We start from the raw sequence: 25,519 nt of genomic DNA, 5'->3' as shown, positions 1-25,519 counted from the left end.
CCTCAGCAGAGAGCAGAGATCCCGACTATACAAGCTTGACCTTTTAGAAAACAGGATAAGAAGAACGTTTCGGCCTGGGCCAAAATCCAGTTTGGGGAAAATGTGTGAGGGCCACCTTCCAGCAGCAGATGAGGAGGTAAGGAAGGGTTAAAGGCCAAAGGGAGAGCCTGTGGAGTTTGAAGTAATTCTTACCTGGTTAGACATCCTCTTGTGAAATGCAATGCAGCGCTCAATTCTCTGCATGTTTATTGCCCACAACAGCTGTGCTCCATGCAATAACTTCCTCTGCTCATTCCAGGCAAGTTTCCTCTGCCTGCAAAGCACAGCTCATTCCAGGCAACAGCTTCCTCTGCCTGCAAAGCGCAGCTCATTCCAGGCAACAGCTTCCTCTGCCCGCAAAGCGCAGCTCATTCCAGGCAACAGCTTCCTCTGCCTGCAAAGCGCAGCTCATTCCAGGCAACAGCTTCCTCTGCCCGCAAAGCGCAGCTCATTCCAGGCAACAGCTTCCTCTGCCTGCAAAGCGCAGCTCATTCCAGGCAACAGCTTCCTCTGCCTACAAAGCGCAGCTCATTCCAGGCAACAGCTTCCTCTCCCTGCAAAGCACAGCTCATTCCAGGCAACAGCTTCCTCTCCCTGCAAAGCACAGCTCATTCCAGGCAACAGCTTCCTCTGCCTGCAAAGCGCAGCTCACTCCAAGCAACAGTATCTTCTGCCTGCAAAGCACAGCTCTGCTTCCTTCTTTGGCTTCCTTGCATGCAAAGCGCCGCTCAGATTTATGCGGCACATTGGAACACCTTTCAGTATCCTCACCTCCAATCACACAGCACACGACGACAACAGGAAGCTTCCAGACTGGCGCAGCCTGAGCTTCCCTCTCTCAGAAACAGACCAACAGTAAAACTGGAAACCTCCCCAAAGGCAAGAATTTCAAATGCAGTTTATTAGAGAAGATATAAGAGAACCTATTTTGAGGAGGGAGTTATTTTAGTTATCAAAAAAAAAAAAAAAACATTGGCAAAGAAAGTGCAGAATCATCCTGTTTGGTCCAGAAATCACAACAGATTAGAGGCTGGGAGAATCCGGGCTGGATTGATGGAAACAATTCATTACTTTCCTGGTGTAAGGCTTAGATGGCAGACCTCACGGGCAAGGCAAAAGACGCTAAGACTGGTGAAACATTTTAAACCTTAACCAAATATATATCTAGAACATATAATGGGTTTTGTCTCTTCTTGAACTCCACCTACCCAGACAGCCATTTTGTACCAGACTGGGCATAACTGGCATGGGACAGAAAACTAATGGTGAGAACAAAATACAGTGGTGCCCCGCATAGCGACGTTAATCCATTCCAGGATTAACGTCGCTATCCAGATTCATCGCTATGCGGGGGGGCCCCCATAGGAACGCATTAAACTCAGTTTAATGCGTTCCTATGGAGGGAAAACTCACCGGTAAGTGAAAATTCCCCCATCCGGCCGCCATTTTCGCTGCCCGGTAAGCGAGGGCAGGGCGCGAAAACGCTGCGGGCGGCCATTTTGCTGACCCGGTGGCCATTTTGGAACAGCCAATCAGCTGTTTTCTAAACATTGCAATGCGAAGATCGGTAAGCGAAACGCTTACCGATCATCGCAATGCGATGTTTAGCCTATCTAAATATCGCAATGCGATCACATTAGCGATCGCAAAAAATGTGTCGCTATGCGGATTCGTCGTTAGACGGTGCACTCGTTATGCGAGGCACCACTGTAGTTGGTCGCTCTGGGTGGGGAAAACAGGTGGCTCTCCAGATGCTGTCAGGACAACATCTCCCATCAGCCTTAGCCAGAGAGCCAGTGGGTGAGGAAAGATGGGAGTGATGGTTAAGCAACATCTGGAAGACCACATGTACCCCTTGTTCCGGCTCCTTCGCTATCATCGCTAACCTGTTCTCTTGTGATACCAAGAGGTATAATCTTAGAACTTTTCCATGGCTGTCTTCCTGGCAAGCTAAGCTAACCTGTAGCTACGGAGGAGGTGTGGGCGCTGCCTTCGGCCGTGGGCAGGCGGCCGTGGGGAACCATTTAAACTGCAGTGTCTTCTCCGTGAAGCTCAGAGGACCTTCTTTCATTTGTCTTCTTTTAACTCTGTGCTCCAGAAATCTGTAAGAAACAAGAGGAGAGTGGACGGAATGGATAACAAATTTGAAGCACAGAGAGGGGGAAGAAAGAGTTAGGAACAGACGAGGTCTCCCACTAGACAGGTAAGGAAAATCTGTATTTTGAAATTCACACGGCCGATTCAGGTGTTACTCTCCAGACCAGCCCGTTCACAGACTGGGGTTTTAAAAAGCACCCGGTTCCTGACAAAGAAAATGCGAATAAAAACCCAAAAGAAAGACCGTGTTAGCTAGAATGTTATTTTCGAAAAGGGACCCATAAAGACTCAAAGCAAGACAAACTTCCAACAGGCAATGCATTTGAGTCACAAAAAACCAAATGCATCATCCATTATTTACATGCATAATATACACAGCCTGCAATCCTGTTTGCGCTTCCTTGGGAGTAAGTCCCAACTAGCTCCAAGATACTCGACACTAAAAACAAATAATGTAAGTGCTAACTATAGAGTCGTTACCTCTCCCTGGGATACTGACGGGCAATTACTTATAGATCCCCCTTTAACTTCTGTCCAGCTGTTTTTTTAATCAGTCAATCTCACCCATTAATTGCTAATTTAACAGAGTCTTAGAATGCACCATCGACAGTGGGTATAGCCTGGTCTCTGGCTCCCTCTAGTGGCCAGGTCTGTTAATGACATCGTAGAAATATATATTTCTAAGATTTTTCTTTTAATATTTTCAGACCATGGATAAGCGAATCAGCGGATACTGATTTCTTATGGGCTATCTATTCCCATAGAGCGGGAAAGAAACATCACCTAGAGCTTAGCAGAGTGTGAGGCAATACCCAACAGTGCGGGAAAGTTGTTCTCGGTAGTCATCCAGGCACCGCCGTCCACCACCAGAGTCGTCCCGGTCACGTACGACGCCAAAGGACTGGCCAGATACAGCACGCTGTGGGCAATCTCCGTCTTATTCCCAGCTCGCTGGAGAGGGATTTTTTGGTAGATGCTCCTCTCTGCTTCTTTAGGAGCTAAAAAGGGGAGAAATGACATGTGGGGGAATTTGAGAAAAAAAATAGAAGAATTTCAAGCAGTTTCCAAATGACAAGATGTTTCTAGTCCTCATAGTCCCGGGCTTAGCCAAAGAGCTCCAATCCACAATCTTTACGTTTTAGAAACTAAAGTCAACACTGGTGCTTTTATGAATGTATTTAATGATGCTGGAAGGCATGAGGGCTGGGGAGGCCAATTTAAATAAATAAATCCCTTCCAACCACACTCAACTGTTCCTTCAGTCATCCTCCTGTCCTACCTGCACCTTCCAATCTTTTCTGTGCTGGACGGCCACTCTGAGAGAGGCCCGGAAGTCGTCAAACACAAACGGGGCCTTCTCGGTGGTGGCCACCCCAACTCTGGAACTCTCTTCCTGTGGAGGTGCGGTTGCCCTCCCCACCCTCCCGAGCTTCCAGAAGCAAGTTAAAACCTGGCTTTCCCCCCAGGCCTTTACAAGCCTTGCCCCCTTTATAATATTAATTTTGTAGCAATTTATGAGTCCAGGAATATTTGCTAGATGGGAGGTTTTATAAGGGTCTTTTGTTTTTATATGTTCAGTGTTTTAATTCGGTTTGCATATTTGCCGTATTTTTCTGTGTATAAGACGCCCCCCACTTTTCTAATCCAAAATTAAGAAATCTAAGTGGGGATTAGCAAGTGTAGGGGGAAAGGGATCAAAGCGCTGCAGGATCGCTTTGATCCCTGCTTTCCCCTCCACTTGTTTTTGTTCGCTCCTCAGCTTACTTCCCTGTATAAGACTACCCTCATTTTTTAGTCTAAAGATTTTAGACAAAGATATAGTCTTATACACAGAAAAATACAGTATTTTATGTTTTGGAAGCTGCCCAGAGTATTGGCTTGTCGGGGGGGGGGGGGGAATAAGTCTGAAAAAAAAGAAGAGAAAAGCAGATACACAACACATGCGCACCACACTTCGGATTCCTACCTAAGCGCCGGACTCCTTCTGTGCCCGTAATGGGACCCGGAGCCACGCTGTTCACTCGGATTCGGTTCGGTCCCCACTCCACGGCCAGATGTTTTGTCATTGCGTCTGCGAGGGAACAGAGAGGGTCCAGAATAAATCTCAAGATGGGGTAGGTAGAAACATTATGGGCCTTTAAAAAAAAGCTTATTAAAATGACCTTATGGAATTACAATCTCAGGAATCCCCAGACAACATGGCCATCGGCCAGGCAGATGTAGGATCTGGGGGACTGTCCTCTGAAAGATATTTTCAAAGACCACAACGACAAGGACTAGGGGCTTAGCATCCTAAATAAAATTTAGGATTATCTGAACAGTTCCACTGAGGTTTAGATCGCGACGATCCCCATCAAAGCGACAGATATGCTTATTTGTGGAGCGATTCTGTTTTGACCGTTTTCCAGAGCCTGGAAAAGTTACTTTTTTGGATCACAAATCCCAGAATTCCCCTACCAGCGCTGTCATTAGCACCTGGGCATTCCCCCCCCCCCCAAAAAGGAACTTTTCAGAACTCTGAAAAACAGCCAAGGAAAATGGAAAGCCCATAACCTGCACCTCTCTGTTCTCTAGGCATGATTTTATCCATAGATAAACCAATTATGTCCTCGGGGGCAGGAAGAAAGGCTCTCTAGATGCCACTTGGGGGTTCAGAAGACGCGGTTTGTAAGAAATCAGAAGTCTGAATGGTGAAGAATGCAGGGCACCTGGGTGTATTTTAATAGTATAGCAGGACTCCCATATCTGCAGGGCACTGGTTCCAAGCCACCTCCCTTCCGCAGATGCAAGAAAATGCAGATTATAGCGAATGCAATTATAACAGCAAAAGCTCTACATAGCATGCTCTCTGGCTCCCTCTAGCAGCCAGTTCTGGTAACTTCATCATTTATATATACAGTGGTGCCCCGCACGACGACGATAATCTGTTCCGTTAAAATCGCTGTTAAGCGAAATCGTTGTCATGCAAAAATAAAAAAAACATTGGAATGCACTGAAAACCATCAGTGTGTTCCAATGGGGGAAATACCTGCAGAAGAAAAATGAACAGAATTCTTAGGACTACGAAGGACTTTACAAACAGCAAAGACGGTGAAATGGTGCCAATCAAGAACTTTCCCCCGGAGCTAATGGGAGAAGACTATAAACCACTGGACTCTGGAAGAACGGGACAGGACTGCAGTAGGGAAGCACCAGGTGCCCTGGATGCAGAAGACAGTTGAACTACAGGATCTGGCATCTCCCTCTTTTCAGACTTCCAACGAGGAGGACATCCATACCAGAGTTGGAATGGCTACTTTTCTGGACAAGAATCCGGTGGGCACCAATGACTAGGGACCCATGCCAGGTAGGAGGATTTGGGGAAGTGTAGTCAATTAAACAAAGAATTAAACAAAACCCAGGCAAACAGTTTCAAGACCTGCCCGGAAGAAGACCGAGGAATATGTGGCTCTCCCAGGCTGGACTACAACCCCTATGGGTCCCAGCCAGCGTAGGCCACGATAAGGGCCGGTGGGTCACTTCCGTCCATCAGCTTGCAAAGGGGTATGTAAAGTGTTCCCCCGCCCCCAATCCCTGGCTCAGAAATGTTCTTCTGATGGGGACCTTTCCACCGTACCTATGGCCGCCTTAGCCGTCCCGGCGTGCACCTGCAGCGCCTGCCCTCTGTAGCTGAGGGTTGCGGTGATATTGACAATAACTCCGCCGTGGTCCTAGAGCAACGAAACAGGAGTAGGCAAACAAGGGTAGGCAAATTATGGCCCTCCAAACACAACTCCCCTCCATTCTAGCCAGCCAGCACAAGCCATCAGTGAAAACTGTAAGGAGCTGCAACCTAACTTGAGCAGTGGTCCCCAACCGTGGGTCACCCAAGTGTTCTTGGACTGCAACTCCCAGAAGCCTTCACCACCCGCTGGGCAGGCTGGGGTTTCTGGGAGTTGGAAGTCGAAGAACACCTGGGCGACCCAAAGTTGGGAATCATTTACCTGGAGGACCCAAAGACCCCTACCCAAGGATCTCAAGGAGGTTATGATGACCATGGAATGCCGACACGCGAAGGGGCCCGTTCTCAAACACGTCGCTCCCGGACCCCCTGGAGGAGGGCAACTCACCCGGAGACACTTTTCGTACAGCACTTTGGAGACATTGAAGGTGCCCAAAGTGTCGATTTCCATCACGGTTTTGTAGCCGTTGAAGGACAGGGCACTGGCTGGACACAGGAAGTTGCCGGCAGCATCTGGGCAGAGATCAGGGATAAGGTCAGGACATGAGAGGGTCACAAGACCGAGGACAGCATCTGCTGAACCTGCAATGACGTAGCTCAGCCGTCCTCAACCCAGCCCTCTCCAGAGGTTTAAGCCCCAACTTCCATCAGCCCCAGGTCATGGGGTCAACGGCAAGCCGTAGTCCATACCTCTGAAGGGCGCTGAATTGGGGGAAACTACAGTGGTGCCTCGCGAGATGAAAACAATTTGTTCTGTGAGTCCCTTCGTATTGCAAAAACGATCGTCTTGCGAAGCGCGGTTTCCCATAGGAATGCATTGAAATTGCCTTCAATGCATTCCTATGAAGCGCCTCGTAAGAAGAATGCCATTTTTTTTGTCTTGAGAAGCATCAATGCAAGACAAAAAATCATCTCGAGAAGCACGGCCATAGGAAAAACCATCTTGCGAAGCGCCTAGGACATCGCAAAATGCTTTCGTTTTGCAAGTTTTTCATGGTGCAAGGCGTTCGTCTTGCGAGGCACCACTGTATTTTAACTAGCTGGCACCCAAGTCAGTACAGCACTCCCAGGACCCACAAATAGCAGGGGGGAGCACAGGCTTCTGGTTTGGGGGGTCCACCTTGGTTTCTTCTAGGAACCTCATGGAACTCGGCTGACAATCTTGGGCAACTGACTCTCCTCCGCTTGGCCTACCTCATGGGAGTGTTGGGAGGATAAAGTGGGAAGAAAAAATCCCACATACAGTATCTTGAGCTCTTTGGAGGGAAGGCTGGATATCACGGGCAGCTAATAACTAAGCTCCAAGAACCAGCAATGGAAGCCCAATGCAAGAATAAAAGAATTCTGAGTCTAGAATTTAGTTTTGAGCCCCGAGCAAGGTCAACATTTTCTCGTATTCCTGTTACAATAATCCTTCAACCCAGCGGTGGGACAGATAGATTTATTCCATTGTTACTGAAGTTAAATAAGGAGGTGATGATCTATGGTAAATCAACCCGCAGGCCCAGGAACTATGTCCCACAGGGATGGCTCCCCACCTATGGTTGGTCCAGTTGTCCTGCACTTCAGTTCCCATAATCCTTGACCGTTGTTGGTCTTACCAACTGGGCCTTTGGGGTTTCTGTAGCCTAAAACATCTGGAGGGCCAAAGATTATTACGCTTTTTCTTGACTGCTTCTCAGTGCCCACTTTCTCCCCAGTTCTAGCAGCAGAAGACGGAGGACTTCAGAGTAAAACAGACGCAAAGAAGCTCACTGTTAACAAGGATATCGATCCTCTTGAACTCCCGCAGGGCCTCGTCCACGGCCGCCATGATGGCCTGGGGCTGCCGGACGTCTAGAGTGAGCGGCAGGCATCTTTGGCCGGTGGCGGCCGACAGCTTTTTGGCAGCCTGTAAGGATGGGGGGGAAAAGATGTCTAGATGATCCCTTTCTCTTCCGAGCACAAAACATCCAGTGGAAAGAGTCACAAGCTAAGGCAGCTCCTGATGGACCTCAATTCATCTAATTGATCCTTGCTCCACTAAAGTGAGGGAGAGTTGAAGAGCGCCTGGAGCCCTCGCTCCTCCCTGAACTACCAGCCCCAGGATGTCTTCTTTCAGCTTTCAAGACTTCGCCAGGCAAGGGCTCACACCGTCACACTAGAAACCCCCCTAAAAAACAACAAGACAACCCTATTGCCTTTTGCAATTATTTTGAGATAATCATGTAAACAGTTCTACCCCTTTTTGCAGGATGTCCGTTGCGCTTCCTGGCATCAATGCAAAAGAAGGGGTGCCAAAGGGGGTGTGTGGCTTCCATGATCACCCTCGTGCGCATGTTTTTCCTTAACCTGATTTTGGCCAAATAACTTAAAAGAAATGGAAGTCATCATTGCCTAGCGTTAACTTCATCCCAGCGATAATCATGTGTCGAGATGGGGGTATATTCATATACGAATGCCACTGCAAAGGTGGTGTTAACAAGGGTCCAGCCCCATGGGGCTGGACGGTCCACTCACCGATCCGCCGCCAGTGCAGACCACGCGATTCTACGAATGGATCCGCAGTGCGCCATCTGCTCGCCACTCCTGGCAGGAGGTGGGAGGGCAAGACTCGCTGCAAGGTCGAAGAGTGGCGAGCGGATCGTGCGCTGCGGATCCATTGGTAGAATTGTGTGGTCCGCGTCCGATCGATGAGCAGACCGTCCGGCTCCATGGGGCTGGACCCTCGTCAACGCCACCTTTGCGGGGTTATTCGTATTCGTATAGCCTCATCTCTAATCGTGTGCTGTCAAGTCCATTTTGGCTAATGGCACCCCCTTTTCAGGGGTTTCCAGGTAGAGAGTAATTGAAAGTGGTTCACCATTCCCTTTTTCTGGCAGCAGATCTGAGAATGTGCCACTCACCTCGGTCACCCTCTGGATGTTCCTGCTGGCAATGACAGTCTGGCAGCCATGCCTGCAAAAAAGAAAAAAAAACCCACAACCTTGTGAAATAAGGGGCAGGCAGAACAGGCTGGATCCAGGCTTTGTACCTGACTGCTAACGACTGGACATCAGAGGCCCCCAACCTTGGTTCCCTAGATTTCGTGGGGAGATCCTGGACGCTGTAGCTCAATAACACTGATTTTCTAAGCTCTGGGGAAGACAGGATGCTGGATCTCCCCCAAAAGCAGAACCCCAGAGTTTCTACCCGCAAAGACTCTTCGCCGTACGCACCTCATCAGAATCTCCGCTATGCGAAATCCAATACCGGAACCACCTCCAGTGACAAAGGCGACTTTGCCCCTAGGAAAATCAGGAAGAGGACATTGGAAAGGAGAACACAAACGAGATCCACATGGACTTGTCACAACACCCACGCTAGCAACAGCAGCAGGCCTAAGTGGAGATTAAGATACACCGCGGAGGAGGAAGAAAGAGACCCCTTTAAGCCTTTCCCCATCAGCTGCAGGCAGATCAAAGGGGTTTTATCTCACCAGCCTTCCAAAAAAAAACAACTCTTGCCCGTTGGAATGGCTGTTGACCTTTCTGTTAAGGATAGATAAAGTACACGGGAGGCTTCCCCTTATGCCAGGTTTCTTGATCTCTGCAAACCTTGTTTCTTTCAGAGTTTGGAAAGCTGTTCATATTGAGGATGAGTAAAGGGGATAATTTGACTTTTAAAAAAAAATACACACATACACACAAACCCAAACAATTTGGCCAGTGGCTCTAAGATCACTCCTTTAGACTCATTCATGCAGTGACATTTTTTTTAAAGTGTCTGATCTGGTTTTAAGTAATGCTAAGCACACATACCGACTCAATGAACATTTCGACTTGACTTCAAAGCCTGCACGGCAAAACCGACGTCAAAGGTGCTTTGCTAGCAGAAAGCTGCCAGTTCAAGGGGAATGCAGCTGGAAATTGTACAGTGGTACCTCGCATGACGAACGCCTCACGGGACAAAAAAACCCACAAGATGAATGGTTTTTGTGATCGCTACGGTGCCTCGCAAGATGGCTTCTTCTACGGCCGTGCTTCGCAAGACGGTTTTTTCTTTTCTTCCAAGACCGATGCCTCACAAGACCAAAAAAAAATTCATTCATCTTGCGAGGTTCCCATAGGAATGCATTGCAATGCATTCCTATGGGAAACAGCTTTTCGCAAGACGATTTTTTCAGCGCTACTCACGAATTACATTTGTCTTGCGAGGCACCACTGTACTTTGTTAGGCACAGCATTTCTACAACAGTCATTGCCAGCTTGAAGATCACACGGGTGGGAATGGAGATGAGGCAGAGGGTGAACGACTGACCGATCACCCGTTAGGTGATCCGCTTAACCCCCCCCCCCCTTTCCTGCCATGGCGGCTCCACATTGCAGCTGGGGAGGATGCTGGGGCATGCCAAGAGGCTGACACAGGTCGGAGGAGGTCACAATGATGTGATGATGCTCTTGGCGATGGAGAGACTGCACCTCTATTTCCCCCCCCCCTTAGATAGAGGTTTTAGTTATATTTTTTGGGGGGGAGCGGATATAAGAGTTATATGTAGATTTCAAACTATACAACAGTCCATCACCCCTCCTTCCAGCATTGTTGAAGGGAGAAGTGTCATTATAAAAACCCCAAAAGGGTCACCCTAAGTTAGAACCGCATCTTGCCGTTCTTTTCCACAGAGTTCAGTAAGACTGGCTGACATCAGGTCGATGAGGATTTCATTCTAAAATAGGCGAGAGCAGATGCCAGCCCTCGACAGACCTGCTTTGCTTGTTCCCGGAACCGCAAGACCCACCCGCCTGAACCATAGGCAGAAGACATACCCTTATAATTAAAGAACCGAGCATATTCTGAGGACAGGAATTCGGTTTCAGAGCGAGACCTCAGCTGAGCTGGCAGCCCTTTGGCCGAAAAGCAAATGTGCCTGCTTGCCCTAAGCGTCCCTCGTTTCAGCGGCTCTTCCTACAGCCGTGAGTCAAGCCACCGGTGAGACTTGAGTCCGATTTGACAGCAAGTCCCGCAAATCGAGTCCCCCATCCCTGAAAGCTGGCCAACGTATACGCGGAAACGACCGAGACAGGAGGGACCCAGATCTGCAAAAAAGCACGATGGCTGGAAAGCGGGGGAAGCCCTAAGGATTCCACGAAGCTGGGCAAACGTCTCAAGGAGGGTTTTTTCCCCACTAGATGGAAGTGTCGCCTCGGCGGGACTTACGCGAGGAGGTCAGGGCTGAAGAGGTAGCAGTATTCGTGAAGGCAGTCATCGGTGTCCACGTCGGGAGGCGGCTGGCAGGCGGATCCCGGTTGCGACATGGCTTCGTCAGCGGCTCTGCCGAAAACGACCCGCAAGTCGCCGGAAACCCAGAGAGGCGGAAAGGAAACCGGCAGAATTCCTGCACAGGAGAAATACCCACCACGGTCATCATCCTTCTGCGTGGGAGGCCCCGATAGAGGCTCTGACTCCAGAAGAAACGGTTCGTGGTGATGGATCACCTGGCTCAACCTCTGCATGGCACTGTGCCATGCACTCTCCCGCACCAAACTCTAGTAAATGCCTTCGGAACGTTTTTGGACTACACCTCCCATCATCCCTAAACCCAGATGGTCAGTGTCCTTTCTGGTTGGGGGATTCAGAGACCTAGAGTTTAAAAGAATCAAGGTTTCTCCAGCTCAGAGGGACACTTTAGGACATCATTACCTTTCGCCACCATTATCTGTTGCATAATCCGTGCCTGCTCGTTTGCCCGAACTTTGTCTTGAATCCTAGAGTAAAATCGTTTGATTGATTCGACTCCAGGATCATCTCTGACCTGGTCAATCCCTTGAAAGATATCTGATTTTTTATTTTTTATTTTTTTTGGCCTAAGGTCCATCTTTCAGGTCCCTGTCTGGCTTTGATTCTGTACTGGTTTTGACCAGACGTTCAGAGGCAGAAAAGGCTGCCTTATATTGAATCGGTGAATGGCTCACACAGGCCAATACGGCCAAATCGGACGGTCAGTCCCCTCTCGTCAGGGTTTCGGGCAGGATCCTTCTCGGCTGGAGTGTTCCAAACCTTTCTGGCCATCAGACGCCTGCTCACTCCTCTACCGTGATACAGCTACCTTTTGACCAAATACGGTCAATAAGTATTTTTTTTTTAAATTAAAAATAAATTCAAAAACTGGATAAAGAATTATTTGACCTTTAAGTTAGCCCAGTTTCTGCTGCAGAATTCCTAAACTCCCAAGCAAAATGATGCTGATGTAAATGTCAAACAATATCTATCACTGAAAGTTGTTTAATAAATATTTTTTTATATTTATAACAATTCCATAGTTTTATGACTGCATTAACCTTTAAGTCTGACTCTTTTAGAAGAAGATTAGGTATATATTTTTCTTTTGTACTCTACGGAGATAACCCCCCTCCCCATGTCTCTCCAGAGGGGAGGAAAAGAGATTTATTTATTTATTTTTATTTATTTATTTGATTTTTATCCCGCCCCTCTAGACCATGTCTACTCGGGGCGTGCCCTCCCCGAATCCCTTCCAGCTCCAGCCTTGCTTGAAAACAGGTCACCTTCCAAGATGGTGTACTACAACGCCCATCATCCCTGGCCACGCTTGCTGGGGATGATGGGGCTTGGAGTCCAAGGGCTGGAACTGAGAGAGGGGAGGAAAGCCTGGTCTAAGAAGGGAGAGGGGGGCTCTTCGGGGCGGGGGGGTTTTGCAGACAACCTCCCCCCTCCTCGCAAACTGCCTTCTCTCCCCCCCCCATTGAAGCGCGTCGCCTCCTCCAGCAGCAGCCCCTCTCTTACCTGCCCAGGGACGGACTTCGTTCGGAGCGCAACGCGCCTGCGCGCTCGCCTCTCCACCCTCCTCCGTCGCAAAGTATGCCGGGAAATGTAGTTCCTGGGAAAGAGGAGGCCTTAAGGCAAGAGCCTTATGGGACTTGCAGTTCTTTTGTCCAGACAGCAAGCAGGAGCATCCAAGATCAGAAATGCACGTGTCTTGTTTTTCTTCCACAAGACGGATTTTGACAATGTTACCTTTTGGGACTAAAACTGCCAATATATTCCCTTAGGGAGCCTGGCCATGCAATCTGGGATTTGGGGGAGTTTTAGTCCAAAAAAAATAATGCAAATTTCTATAGCTGCTCATTTTGCAGAGCTTCTGTGACTCAGTTGTGACAAAAACAGGCAAATAGTCTATGATCTCCCCTGTCTCCTACCTTCCCACGCAGGCGTGGCAAACTTTCAGGCGTTTTCCTTGTAAACCGCCCAGAGAGTGTGGTGCAAAATTTAAATAAATGAATAAATGTTTGAGTCCCGCTGTCGGAAGAAAAAGCAGGACAGGAATACAATAATTAAACAATAAATGTAACGATGTGGTAACTGTGTCAGTGTGTTTCAACCGGTGTGTGTCTGTGTGTAAAGAACACAAGATGCGGCCTCTTAAGAGTAACGGATTTTATCTGAGATCCAATTTATACACATGAATAAACAAGGGACACTGGGTGGACGCGAAAGTCCCCCATCGGCCTCACCCCGTGGGCCACGATCCTCCGGTTTAGGAGACTGGACCGGGAATGCCGAATTGGAAGGCGATCCCCACGGGACCCGATTCATAAGTGACCACAAGAGGGTCATCATTAGGAAAAGTTGGGTCTTCCATCAAACACACCACCACCAAGCATTGGAGCCGAGAGGGAAAGGGGACCCTTTCTGTCAGAATCGGGCCCCCTAGGATTTCCTTGGGTGGGCTGCCTGGGGCCACAGACATGTTGAGATGGTTCCCAAGAGGTTCAGCCGTCTCTGGCACAGAGCTTGGGGGGGGGGGGCTCAGGGGATGATGGCAGTTGTTCCAGCTGGTGGCTAGGCTCTGGAGGGGACTCCGGGGAAGATGATGGCAGGAGTGATCCATCCGGGGCCAGAGCTGGTGACTAGAGTGGGCTCCTAATTGTGGGAGATGCTTCATGTCCGAAACCTTGGAAATAAAAAAAAGAAACACCCTGTTACAATATGGGGGGGGGGGAGACACGGCTTCATGAAAATACGAGGTCCAAGGGACTTCCGTCCTTTCCTGCCTTTTCCCCCCGCCTGGACTCACCTTTCTCTTCCTCCTCGGGAGGATCGTCCAGATCCGGATTTGGTCTCCTTGTCTATTTTTCAAGTACATGTGCAACCCCAGGAGGTTGGGAGTTCAATCCCCCACTGGGCCTCCCAAAGGGAAGAACCAGCCCGTGTCGCCTTGGGCAAGCTGCGTCATCATGGAGCTTCCCCCAGAAGAATCTTGAAGGCTGGACAATTCCTATCGCTGCACTATGATTAATTTTGGTACCCCACTGATGCTGGGCTACAGATGAGTGATTTCCCCCCCTCCAAAAAAAAAAAAAAAAGCCAGCAGAAGGATTTTCGCCAACAGAGAATGCAGTGGGATTTATTGCAGAATAAATGCGCAGCGGATCCGACCTCTTGCGGAAAGTTATCCATATTTCCTAGTGGTTTCTCATAAGAACCAGGCTGATATCGTGGCCTCATAGGCGAACCGAATTAAAACTCAGAAGAGGGACTCAGCAGCCGAGTGGGGAGAACCTTCCCCCTCTCCCTCTGGCCGATCTTCACATGCCCACCAGCAGGCCTGCGATGAGCGAGTGTCACGCGATCCGAATTCCCCGGCAAAGGAAACCTTTTTGTCTGCCCACTTTTCTGTACGCGGAGTGGGGGGGGGGTGGGGGAAGCTCAGCGGGAGGAATACACATCTCCATGAAGACTGTATTGAAATCTGCATCTTGGAAGGGGAGGTGGGGTGGGGGCCTCAAAACTCATGGGTTTTTATGAGTGTAGATACCTCTGAAGCTCACCTATTTAATGCATCTGGAGACGTGGACTGCAATCAATGAAAGGGCTTGCTAAAATAAATCTTAGTCCTCAAGGTGCTGGAAAACGTTCATGTTTTCTTCATTTGTTTTGATGTCTCCTGTTGTTGTTATGTGTCACTCGTGGCAACCCTATGAACGAGCACTCTCCAAAATAGCCTGTTTCTCTGCTCTTGCAGATTCTAGCCCATGGTTTCGTTTACGGAGTCAGTTCATCTCACGGTTGGTCTCCCTCTTTTCCTACCGCCTTCTACTTTTGCTAGCATTATTGCCTTTCCCCTCGAGAATCCTGCCTTCTCATGATGTGCCCAAAACAGGTCAACCTCAGATTCAATGTTTTTGTCTTCAGAGAGAGTTCAGGCTTCATCTGTTCCAGGACTCACTTGTTCATCTTTCCAGCAGCGCAGTGAATCCGTAAAGCTCTCCTCCAGCACCACATTTCAAAGGAATCAATTTTGCCCCCTGTCTGCTTTCTTAACTGTCCGGCTTTCGCACCCATACATGGTGATCAGAAATACAAAGAATGTGGATGATCTTGATCTCTAGGGGCACATCTTTCGACTTGACAATGTTTTCTAGTCCCTTCATAGCTCTGTCCTCCTAATTCTCAGTCTTCTGATATTTTGGCTACAGTTTCCATTTGGATTGATGATGAAACCAAGCTATACAAAATCTGTAACTATAGTGGTGCCTCGCATAGCGTGGTTAATCCGTTCCGGATTAACCTTCGCTATAGCGAAACATCGCTAAACGGAATAAAAAAAGCCATAGAAACGCATTGAACTTCGTTCAATGCGTTCCTATGGCTTGAAAACTCACAGTTAAGTGGTGTTTCTCCATAGCGCCGCCATTTTTGCGCCCTCGGTAAGCGAGGGCAGGGCGCGAAAATGCGGCGCGGACCTTCCGGCGGCCATTTTGGAACCGCCGATCAGCTGCTCTCCCCCACTTCGTTGTGCGAAAAATCGCCATAGGGGCCATGCTCCAGCGATGGCCCAGAGTGCCTCGTTAAGCAATTTCATCGCTCAGCGAGGCACTCGTTAAGCGAGGCACCACTGTATTTCGATTTCGTCATTGTCAATGTTAAAGTTGTGCAGTTCTTCTGTAGTCATGATTTGTGTCTTTTTGTTGTTATCTAGGTATGCTGAATTCCAGCTTTGAGAACGCTAGCTTTTATGGGAATTTCCTGTTGGATTGTAGCTGAGATCTAAAGCAAACTGAACCAAACCAAAAACACCCCGGTCTTCTTTTGGAATGCAGACACATTTCTGCCCGGATGTTCACTTTTCTCCTTTGGCCTAAACTGAACTCTACAGGCTAACATGAAATCAAGATCCTCTCTCCCTCTCTGCAAATACACAACTGTAACGCAGGACAGAGAGAAGCTAAGGCTCAGCTCAACATGCCGGGTTTTTGTGCATCCTTTAGAAATCAGCATTACTGTATTTTCTTAAAACCACTCCAGCACAACATTAATTTCACTGGAATTAAATACCATCTCCAAAATAGCTTATAAAAATTTTCCTTGACCTTTACCAACATAGATTTCAATATTCTTATATCCCATAGATTTTTTCCAAACCTCGGTACTTATTTCCTCTTCCAAATTGAATTACTATAATGCTTTAAGCTGATCCTATTGAGCTTCTGCCTCTCACAGTATTTTAGAAATGTTACTTTTTAGCCCTTTCATTACTTTATTTTCATCTGTGCTTTCATTTCCTAACACAATTTCTTCAAATTTTGTACATTTTCCTACATTTACCATTTCTTTTTGCCCAGTCTCTCATCTATGTAATATTTAGATAAGATCAAATCAATTAATCAACTAATTTCATTTTTCTCTCTTCATACTTTCTTCATTTGTTCTTTATTCCCTGGTTTTTCCATCTTTTCTCCTAACAGCTTATTTCTTTCTTAATAAATTCTCCATATTTCGTTTCAAAATTCCTTGACATTTCTCCAACGCTGCCACCAGATGTAATGGAGATATTGATGGGCTAAGTATTTTTATAGGCCTGTTCCAAATTAAAAACAGGTAGATGGGCAATGGCTGAATATGATTCAAGCTTTTAAGTTTAGCCTTACTCCAACATGGTATGATGGTCAATCGGAAAACAATGAAATATGCAACCATTCAGGATGACTACATGAAAGTAACATTTCTTCTATGTATACAGTACGACCCTTTATCCACAGGATCAGTATCCACTGCTTGACTGAACCACATTCTGAAAATACTAAAAATATTAAAAGAAAAATCCAAATGCATATATGTTTTTGAACAATGAAATTAGCAGAACTGGCCATTAGAGGGAGCCAGAAACCGTGCTATGTATAGTGTTCACTATTAAAATATAGTTCCAAATTTTTCAGCATCTACTGGGAGGGGCTTGGAACTGAAGTATTACAACACAGTTGAGTCATCATCCAGCCCTCCCAGAATCACAACTACTACCATACAAAGGACCAAATGGGTACAAATTGTTTTTTAATGTGATTTCTATTATGGCCTGTACTCCATGCTGTTCCCATCCCGCTCGTCCGCATTTCCAAACCGTGGCTCTGTGTGGAATCTGAGGAACTTGGAAGCTAGTCAGATGGCCCGAGCAAAACAGGGGTGCAAGGTGTGTGGCCTGCTTCCCTGAGAGGATACCCACCCACCCACTCCTGTTCCTTCTTCTGGATTGGAAGGCAGTAACCCAGAGGGCCAGAAAGTGGCGCGTTCTGGAAAAGTCACGCGTCAGCTGAGGGAGCAGGTCCCGCTCTGGGGAGCGTGGTCAAGGCCAGGTCGTTGTTGTCAGAGTTCGTACATGATTTTGTGATCGCAACAGTTCCAGTCGACCAGCTCGTCACTTCGGAACCAAAGGCTGATCTCCCGCTGGGCTGTCTCCACAGAATCGCTGGCGTGGACGACGTTCCTGTTTCCAAAGAAACTCACAGTTAGAGGGTTGCGTGCATTCAAGGTGCCCCACCGGCCTTTCAGAGGTAACCTCCGTCTGTTACTACGACATGTCCTGAGTGGTCTTGGCTGATTCCCCAAAAACATCCTGGGAAACAAAACTGAGTGAGAACAAAAATAACTCTTTGTTGTCGCTCTTTCCACAAAGAGCGGTAGATCTAAGACCCTCCTGGTTCCCAGATGTTCTTGGACTACAACTCCCAGATGTCTTCACCCCTAACTGTGCCGGCCAGGATTTCTGGGAGTTGCAGTCCATCTGGAGACCCAGGCTGGGAAACACTGACCTACAGGATAGGTCAGGGATGGGGAATAGACCACTCTCCAAGTATCAGTAGGCTTCATAGCCAATGTTGAGCGAGTTCTAGCATTTGGGAGTGGTGCACATTTCTCATCCCTGGCTTACAACATGCCTATATCCTTCCTTCCTCTTGGTCCTGCCACCTCCACAGGTGCATCTGGTGGGGACACTGGATAGAGCCTTTTTGGTGGCTACTCCCAGACTCTGGAACTCCCTCCCACTAGAGGCCAGCTTGGCCCCGTCTCTGCTTTCTTTCCGTAAGGAGGCAAAGACGTTTCTCTTCAGGCAGCCTTTCCCTGAGCAATTGGCTGCCAAGTGGTTTATTTTTTTACATGGATTGTTTACAACAGTGGTCCCCAACCTTTTTGGGACCACCGACCGGCTGAGCCTGTGAGGAAGGCGAGGCACTCTCTCTCTCTCAGGTGCATGCACAAAGGGGTGGGGCAGTGTGCCCGCGCCCGCCAGCGCAAGCGTTCCCCCAGTCCTTCATGCATGCACAGGAGCGCCTGCACGCCTGCAGCTGGCCCAAAGATACCCAGGCTGGCTCTTCTTATGGGAGGCACCGTGGGGGAATCGAACTCCCAACCTGCAGTTCTGTAGCCATCCTGTTCTGAGCTCTGTGGCAGAGCAAACCAAACCAAAGGGTTAAGCAGGCCCTGTTTGTTGACACCAGGAGTTAACCAGGACGGTTGACAACTTCACTCCCTCGGGGATGCTGAGTGTCTGGATGCTCTCTCTCTCTCTCTCTCTTGCTCTCATGGTCTGGAGAAGGCCATAGGGTTGGTCCAATCAAGGCTGGTCTGGCTATTTTGGCCTAAGGAGTACCTGCTGACGTGGACGCTGAAGTCTCCCCGGACGGTCCCAGGCTTGGCTTCTGCAGGGTTCGTCTCTCCTACCATGGCCCGGGATGACTTGACCACGTTGTGCCCTTCCCAAACCTACAGAAAACCCAGAGTAGGATAAGAACGGACAAAAATTGAGGGGGTCTTATGGCCATAATAACATGGATAGCCTCATTTGTGAATTTATCCATCTCCCTGTTATCAGACAGGTAGCAGCATCTTCAGCTTGGCTGGATTAATTTTGTGACAAGAACTCTCAGAATTCCTCGGCCCAGCACAATAATATGAATAGGCCATCAAGTCAGTTCTGACTTGGGGTGACCCTTTCCAGGGTTTTCCAGGCAGAGAAAACTCAGAAGTGATTTTTAATTCCCTTCCACTAGGGGGCGCTGTGGGACTCTGCAGCTGGCCCAAGGCCACCCAGGCTGGCTCTTCTCCCAGGAGGCCCAGTGGGGAATTGAACTTGCAACCTCTGGCTCCGCAGCCAGATAAGATACCTAGACCACTGAGCTATCCACCCAGCATCATTAGTGGCCATTTGAAGGTGGGGGATTCTGGGAATTATCACCCCACACAGTAACTGTTCCAAGCTCTGTCGAAATTGACACCTCCCCTAAAATGAAACACTTCTCAAGAATAACACTAAAATCCTGAATATCACACTATCTCACACACACACACACACACACACACACACACACACACACACACACACACACACACACACACACACATCCGCAGTTGTTTCCTCTGCCCCTGGGGCTTCTATTTCTTTTGGACATCAGATCCATTTGCATAGGTTTAAGCAGTGTGATTGTTTCTCCGATGCAGAAAAGTGTGTGCAGGGGTGCTGTTGGTTGGTGCAGCTGTGGAGGGTCAGCGTAAAAACACGGGGGTAGGCTGGATGTTTGCAAAGCAATGCCTTTTTTAAAAAAGTTTTTGTGCCAAAACTGTTGTGCTAGATCACCTAGAGCAGTGGTCTCCAACCTTTTCCCAACCACAGACTGGTTTGGGGGGGCTGGCATACTCATGGGGGTGTGGCACACCTGCAGGTGGGTGGAGTGCACTCACATGCATGCGCATGGTGGTGCTTGCAGGGGCTGCTCATGTGCATGCACACAGCGCACTCGCAGGGGGCAGAGCACACATGCTCGTGGTGGAGCTTACGGGGAGGGGCAGGAGATCTGTGTCCACGGCCTGATCCTGTCCAGGCCATGGACTGCTGCTGGGTCATGGACCAGGATTGGGGACTCTTACCTAGAGACCCCATACAAGAAAGAAAGAAAGAAAGAAAGAAAGAAAGAAAGAAAGAAAGAAAGAAAGAAAGAAAGAAAGAAAGAAAGAAAGAAAGAAAGAAAGAAAGAAAGAGAGGAGGAAATTGAGACTTGGCCTTTGTTTACAGCTTGTTAAGCTAGTTCTCCTGTATCTGTGCCTCCTGAAAATCTAGAGGGCAGCAGTACAGCTATGTTAACAAGCTGCGAAGAAGGCTGTTTAAGCTGCGAAGAAGATTGTTTGTCAATGTCCGCCTCTCTCCTTCTGTGACCAGTCAATATGAATTAACCGGGGGAAACCTGACTTTTCAGGTGAAACTTTACAGTGAATCACTTTGGATTTTTCTCATGGTGTAGTCACACCGACAGATGCAGGAGACTCAGGTTCAACCTTGGGCCTCCAGATGTGCTTGGATTACATCTCCCAGAAGCCTTCACCCCCACCTCTGCTGGCCAGGATTTCTGGGAGCTGAAGTCCAAGAACATCTGGAGACCCAAGGGTGAGGACCACTGGCTTAGAGGATGCAGCCTGGTGGCATACACTTCATGGATATTGGATATTCACACAGAGCGTACGGCCGTCTTACCATGGCGACCACAGGTCCAGAGGTCATGTACTGTATTAGCTCATGATAGAATGGTTTCCTGCGTAGCTCGTGGTAGTGTTCTGACAGAATCCCTTCATTGGCCTGCGGGGGGGAAAAAAGGGAACAGTCAAGAAGGTAAAAACTGGCCACACCGGCTCCCTCCATGAATCTCCTTCCTGCTCCAGAACTGTTGGAAAGACCCCACTTTCAAGTCCCCTCTGTTTGAGAAGTTAGCTTCCTTTCTTAAGGAGATGGGGATCTTCTTGGCTTGGTCAGATCCTGGCTCCATCTAGCGCTGGACTGATGTTCAAAAGAGTTCTCCTGGGTTTCATGAAGGGGTCGTATCCAGACCTAACACAAGATGCCTGGAATTCCATTGTTCATCTGCTTGCTTGTTCACTTCGAACTCTATACATAGTGTGGTCTCTAGCTCTCTCTAGTGGACATTTCTGGTAAATACACCATGGAAATACGTATTTTTGTTTTTTTATTTTATTGATTGATTGATTGATTGATTTTTCCAGCTGTTACCCAGCCCATCTAGATTCAACGAATCTACTCTGGGCGACTTACAGTCTAAATATAAAATAAAAATTAAAACAACACTATTAAACAACATAGAGATAGGCTAAATCCAAGATGGTAAGAGATAGATTTAAGGTTTTCAGGCAGCAAATAAGTGAATCTATAGATACTGATCCAGCACATAGGGGGTTCTGCTGTACAAAACTCTGCAGCTAACAATCAGATTTGTGCCATTTGACTTCTGCTGGCATATGCATGCAATAGGATTCCGGTCAGTAATTTACAATAACCCATATCCTTTTGTCGGTGTAGCATAAATTGCCACAGTTTGTGCTGCACGTGCTAATGTCAGACTTGCATAAATCAGGGCATAACAAACTCAGTAACGTCCAGCAATTTGCTACCAAAGGTTACGTTAAACAATAAGATTTTGGCCAGTGTTAAAAAAGAATAATGAAAACAATTTAAAAATATTAAATAAAAACAACTTTGTTTGGTTGCTTTTATTTAATATATTTAAATTGTTTTCATTAAATAGTTTTAAGTTCTTTTTTTAAATACTGGCCAAAATCTTATTGTTTACATAACGAAGCAGATTTAGAAGGAAAGACAAAGGCCATGGGATCACTCAGTTAAAGGTCCCTTCCTCAGCTGCCAGTGACTAAAACCTTGCCTGCTGGCAGAAGAATGGGAGGAGTTGAACACAGGACTCTGTCTTGCAAAGGCTTCAGCGTGGAGTTATAGCCCCCGCCCGTCCGACACAGCTTGTGGCTTTCCTTCTTGTCACACCATGACCCTTACCTGGAGTAACTTGAGACCCACAAGTTTGAAGCCACGTCTCTCAAAACGTTTGATCACATCGCCCAGGAGTCTCCTCTGGACCCCGTCTGGTTTCAGGGCGATCAATGTGCGCTCCTGCAACCCGGATAGGCCTGTTGGGTAAGAAAGGGAGGTCTGGATGGAGCTCTTAGGAACCAGTAGGGCCTCCACGCATGGAGGCGTGAAGAGCGACCTAGAACCCAGTAGAACCCTCTGCTGAAACTGGATGGACCTACAACACTTCTGCATGCAGAGAATCCGCCAATGAGAACTTGGAAATATTCCTTTTTTGGAGACCGCAACTCCCAGAATCCTTTAGACCAGTGTTCCTCAACCTTGGGCCTCCAGATTTTCTTGGACTACAACTCCCAGAAGCCTTCACCACCACCTCTGCTGGCTAGGATTTCTGGGAGTTGAAGTCCAAGAACATCTGGACGCCCAAGGTTGAGGACCACTGCTTTAGACAGCAGGTCCACCACTATCTCATGGATGCACAGTTTGGTTCAGCCACTGCTGTTTCATGGATTCTAGGAATACAGTGGTGCCTCGCTAGACAGTTACCCCGCATGACAGTTTTTTCGCTAGACATTGGCTTTCGTTAGACAGTGATTCCTATGGGGGAATTTCACTGGACAATGTTTGGTCCCTGCTTCGCAAACCGATTTTCACTAGACAACGATTTTTCCTGCTCCCTCCGTGCTCGCAAACAGGTGTTTTGGGGACCTAAGCTTCGCAACAAGAAAGAATATCAAGAATCATGTACTGTAGTTGGAAGGGGCTTTATGAGGCCTTCGAGTCCAATCCACGGCTCAAGGCAGGAATCCAAATCAAAGCATATCAGATGGATGATTGTCCAGATTTCTCCTGAATGCCTCCAGCGTTGGAGCGCTCATCACGTCCCAAGGCCTTGGGTTCCATTATTGTACTCCTCTAACAGTTAAGAAGTTTCCCCTGATATTCACCCAAAATCTGTCTTCCTGTTGCTTGACCCCACCGTTACACACCCTGCACTCCGGGATGATTGGGAGCAGATCCTGCCCCTCCTCTGGATGACTACCTTTCAAGCGTTTCTCAATTAGCAACCATTTGGCACAGAAATTGATTAAGTAGACTTTTGCGGGCGTAAAAACGAAGCTGGCTTCTGGCAGAGTCAAAGGGCTCTTTTGGGCTCAGCTTCTAAGGACGGCAGCACGGCCTCTGTTAAATCTGCTTTTGCGGATGCCCCCCCCCCTCAATCCTTGGGAAGAGATTTCCGCTCTCCAATTTGCTGTTCGCAACACACACACACACAAACCCCATCCAGGGAGGCCTTCAGCCAAGATGAAGTCAATGTGCGTCCCTGGGAGAGAGAGAGGCTAGGGAACCAAAGCCTTCAAGTCACAGCCTGGGGGGGGGGGCAGCCCCAGGGGAAGGAGGCCGAGAGGAGACAGCTCGCTCCCGTCACAGAGCACATGATGAGCTGTCGGTGTGGGACCAGAGGCGGAAGCCAGCCCGCGGTCAAAAAGGTTGGAGCTTCTGCAGAATATACTTTGACTCAGCTCTGGGCTTTCTCAGGCGCTGGTGCGTCCTGGGACAAAACGGAGGGTTCCTCTCAGCATCACGGCTACGCTTCCCCGACACAAACCAGGCCAGGAGGTGAACCCTCTCCGTGGCCCCGCCGGGCGCAGGCAGCCAGATATGATGACCGCGGATATCTCTCCGAATCAGCACTTCGGAAAGTAACCTGGCTTAGGTTCAGCTTCCAAAAATCTACACTGGCTAAAAGGTCCTGAGAACGGTGGTTTTCTCAAGGTTTGTTCTCATGTAGGAGGTGCCGAGGAAAATGAGGACACCGAGCGGGGGAATGCACGGCCGATGGTAAGGGATGATGGAAGGGGATGGGGAGGAAGGAGGCGTTTTATGGCAGAGGATTGTGCCGTGCAAATCAGTTCCGAGGGCCACCTTGCAGCATCCAGCCCATCAGGGAGTGGGCCGGGGAGGTGCCCCAAAGGGAAGGCCGGGGGCCTCTCACCACCACCCTGGGAAAAAGTGGGAAAACAGGCATTTAGAACCATCGAATTATAGAGTTGGAAGGGACCTCGAAGGCCATCCAGTCCAACCCCCTGCTCAAGTCAGAAATCCCAGTCGAAGCAGGTTGAGGGGGTTCGAGGCCAGCTTTCTCCACGGGTTTTGAGCCAGGAATCTCCCCCTGGTCCAGTCGCATTGAGGCGTTCCTCCTCCCCTCCCTCATCCGCGTCTAAGGCTCCAGCCACAATGGCTGCCTAGTGGTTACAGCTTGGGAGAGCATGGTGTGATGGAGGCAAACCGGAGGGACATACTAATGAACGCCAGATGCGATGGTCCAGCGCAGATATGGAATGTAGAACATTTCCATTTCTGGAGGACCATTCCCAGAGGGAGCAACTGGATCGGGGCCTTCTGTTGGCAAGGCCCTGCAGCCGCCAGGGAACGTCTGGAAGCGATGGCCCAGGGCTGGCCCCTTGGAGCTGGGCTCCAGCGCTTGGGAAATTATCTGGCCCACCTTGTGGCTTGTCACCCGAGAAGGAGCCTGCCGGTGACTTCAGATCAGGGATGGGGAAGGGTGGACCTTTCGGGGAATTTGGACTACAGTCCCCATCATCCCTCACCATGGGCTGAACGAGGCCGGGAGGAGCTCCCCCTGTAGAAGTGGTGGGCTTAAATCCCAGTTCACCACCCTCGAAGGAATGGCAAGGGGCCCCGGTTACAGTCTGTGCGCGCACGGGAGGGAACGCCTGCGGAGGTCCCTCGGAAGGAACGAGGAGGGAAGGGCTACGTTACTCCCAAGTCCCGGCTAAGTAACGAGGGTTTCTTATCCAGTGCTACCGTCGTTACTACAGTTTCCAACAGAGTAGTCCTGCGGGCACTTGAAGAAGAGGGAAGGGTGGCGCTAACGTCCGGCAAAGTTTGGAAAAGTTCCTTTTTTGGGGACCCCGGCTCCAAACGGCGGGGGGGGGATTTGCGCGATCCGGAAAAGGGGCTCCTCTTTGCTGGGAGAGGGAGCCCAGCCCCAGCCCCAGCCCCAGCCCCAGCCCCGCCGCCAGGCACCCACTCACCGGTGCAGTTCAGCCGCTGCCCCCCGGGAAGGCGCTCGGAGGGCGCGGCCGCCAGCGGCTTGAGGCTTTCCCGGTAGCCCAGGAGGCTCCGGGCCACCGATCGGGGCAGGAGGACCATGACGGCGCTCCGGGAGGCGGCGGCGGCGGCGGCAGCCGACCCGGTCGGGTTTATAGCCGCGAGACCGGACGGACAGCCGCCTAGAGAGGATCCCGGACCCCTCGCTCCACCCCCCGGCCCAGGCACGGATGGGAGGGCGGAGAAGGGGAGGGCTCGAGGGGCCACCCTCCTCCCCATCATCCTTCCGTTGCCAGGTCCTGCCCCACCCGTGAAGAAGGCGGATCGCCCTTTATCTCCGCGCCCGGCTCGGCCTTGATCTCAAGGGATCGCCTTGATCTCTTCCCCCCAAAACAGGGGACGGTCGAAGAGGAGAGCTTCCAACAGGGACGGTTCCTTTTTGCGCTTCGGGG

At 49.2% G+C, this 25,519-nt stretch overlaps 2 protein-coding genes across 4 annotated transcripts; both read right to left on the bottom strand.

Annotated features, from left to right (window-relative positions):
* Positions 1-920: 920 nt before the first annotated feature.
* On the bottom strand, positions 921-12,847 carry DECR2 (2,4-dienoyl-CoA reductase 2). 3 transcript variants are annotated; one of them, XM_020812594.3, is made up of 10 exons: positions 12,617-12,847; positions 11,033-11,210; positions 9,055-9,123; positions 8,743-8,794; positions 7,613-7,748; positions 6,246-6,370; positions 5,753-5,846; positions 4,103-4,207; positions 2,949-3,134; positions 921-2,141 (listed from the first exon to the last, which is right to left on the bottom strand). In XM_020812594.3, exons 2-10 carry the CDS (start codon positions 11,128-11,130, stop codon positions 2,107-2,109), a joined length of 900 nt encoding a protein of 299 aa, XP_020668253.2. In that variant the 5' UTR covers positions 11,131-11,210; positions 12,617-12,847; the 3' UTR covers positions 921-2,106. The 3 variants fall into 3 exon arrangements, with proteins under 3 accessions (XP_020668253.2, XP_072838714.1, XP_072838713.1); XM_072982613.2 differs by lacking the exon at positions 12,617-12,847 and adding an exon at positions 11,516-11,543 and having other exon boundaries at positions 2,920-3,134; XM_072982612.2 differs by lacking the exon at positions 12,617-12,847 and adding an exon at positions 11,516-11,543.
* A 4,487-nt stretch (positions 12,848-17,334) lies between these two features.
* On the bottom strand, positions 17,335-25,271 carry NME4 (NME/NM23 nucleoside diphosphate kinase 4). Its single transcript, XM_020812590.3, has 5 exons — positions 25,052-25,271; positions 21,960-22,090; positions 20,634-20,735; positions 18,759-18,871; positions 17,335-17,594 (listed from the first exon to the last, which is right to left on the bottom strand). Exons 1-5 carry the CDS (start codon positions 25,167-25,169, stop codon positions 17,474-17,476), a joined length of 585 nt encoding a protein of 194 aa, XP_020668249.2. The 5' UTR covers positions 25,170-25,271; the 3' UTR covers positions 17,335-17,473.
* Positions 25,272-25,519: the final 248 nt, after the last annotated feature.

Source organism: Pogona vitticeps, chromosome 13, assembly GCF_051106095.1.
Source record: "Pogona vitticeps strain Pit_001003342236 chromosome 13, PviZW2.1, whole genome shotgun sequence".
Taxonomy (NCBI): Eukaryota; Metazoa; Chordata; class Lepidosauria; order Squamata; family Agamidae; genus Pogona; species Pogona vitticeps.
Note: the sequence above shows the minus strand (reverse complement) of the source record. Positions and strands in the feature narration are given on the sequence as shown.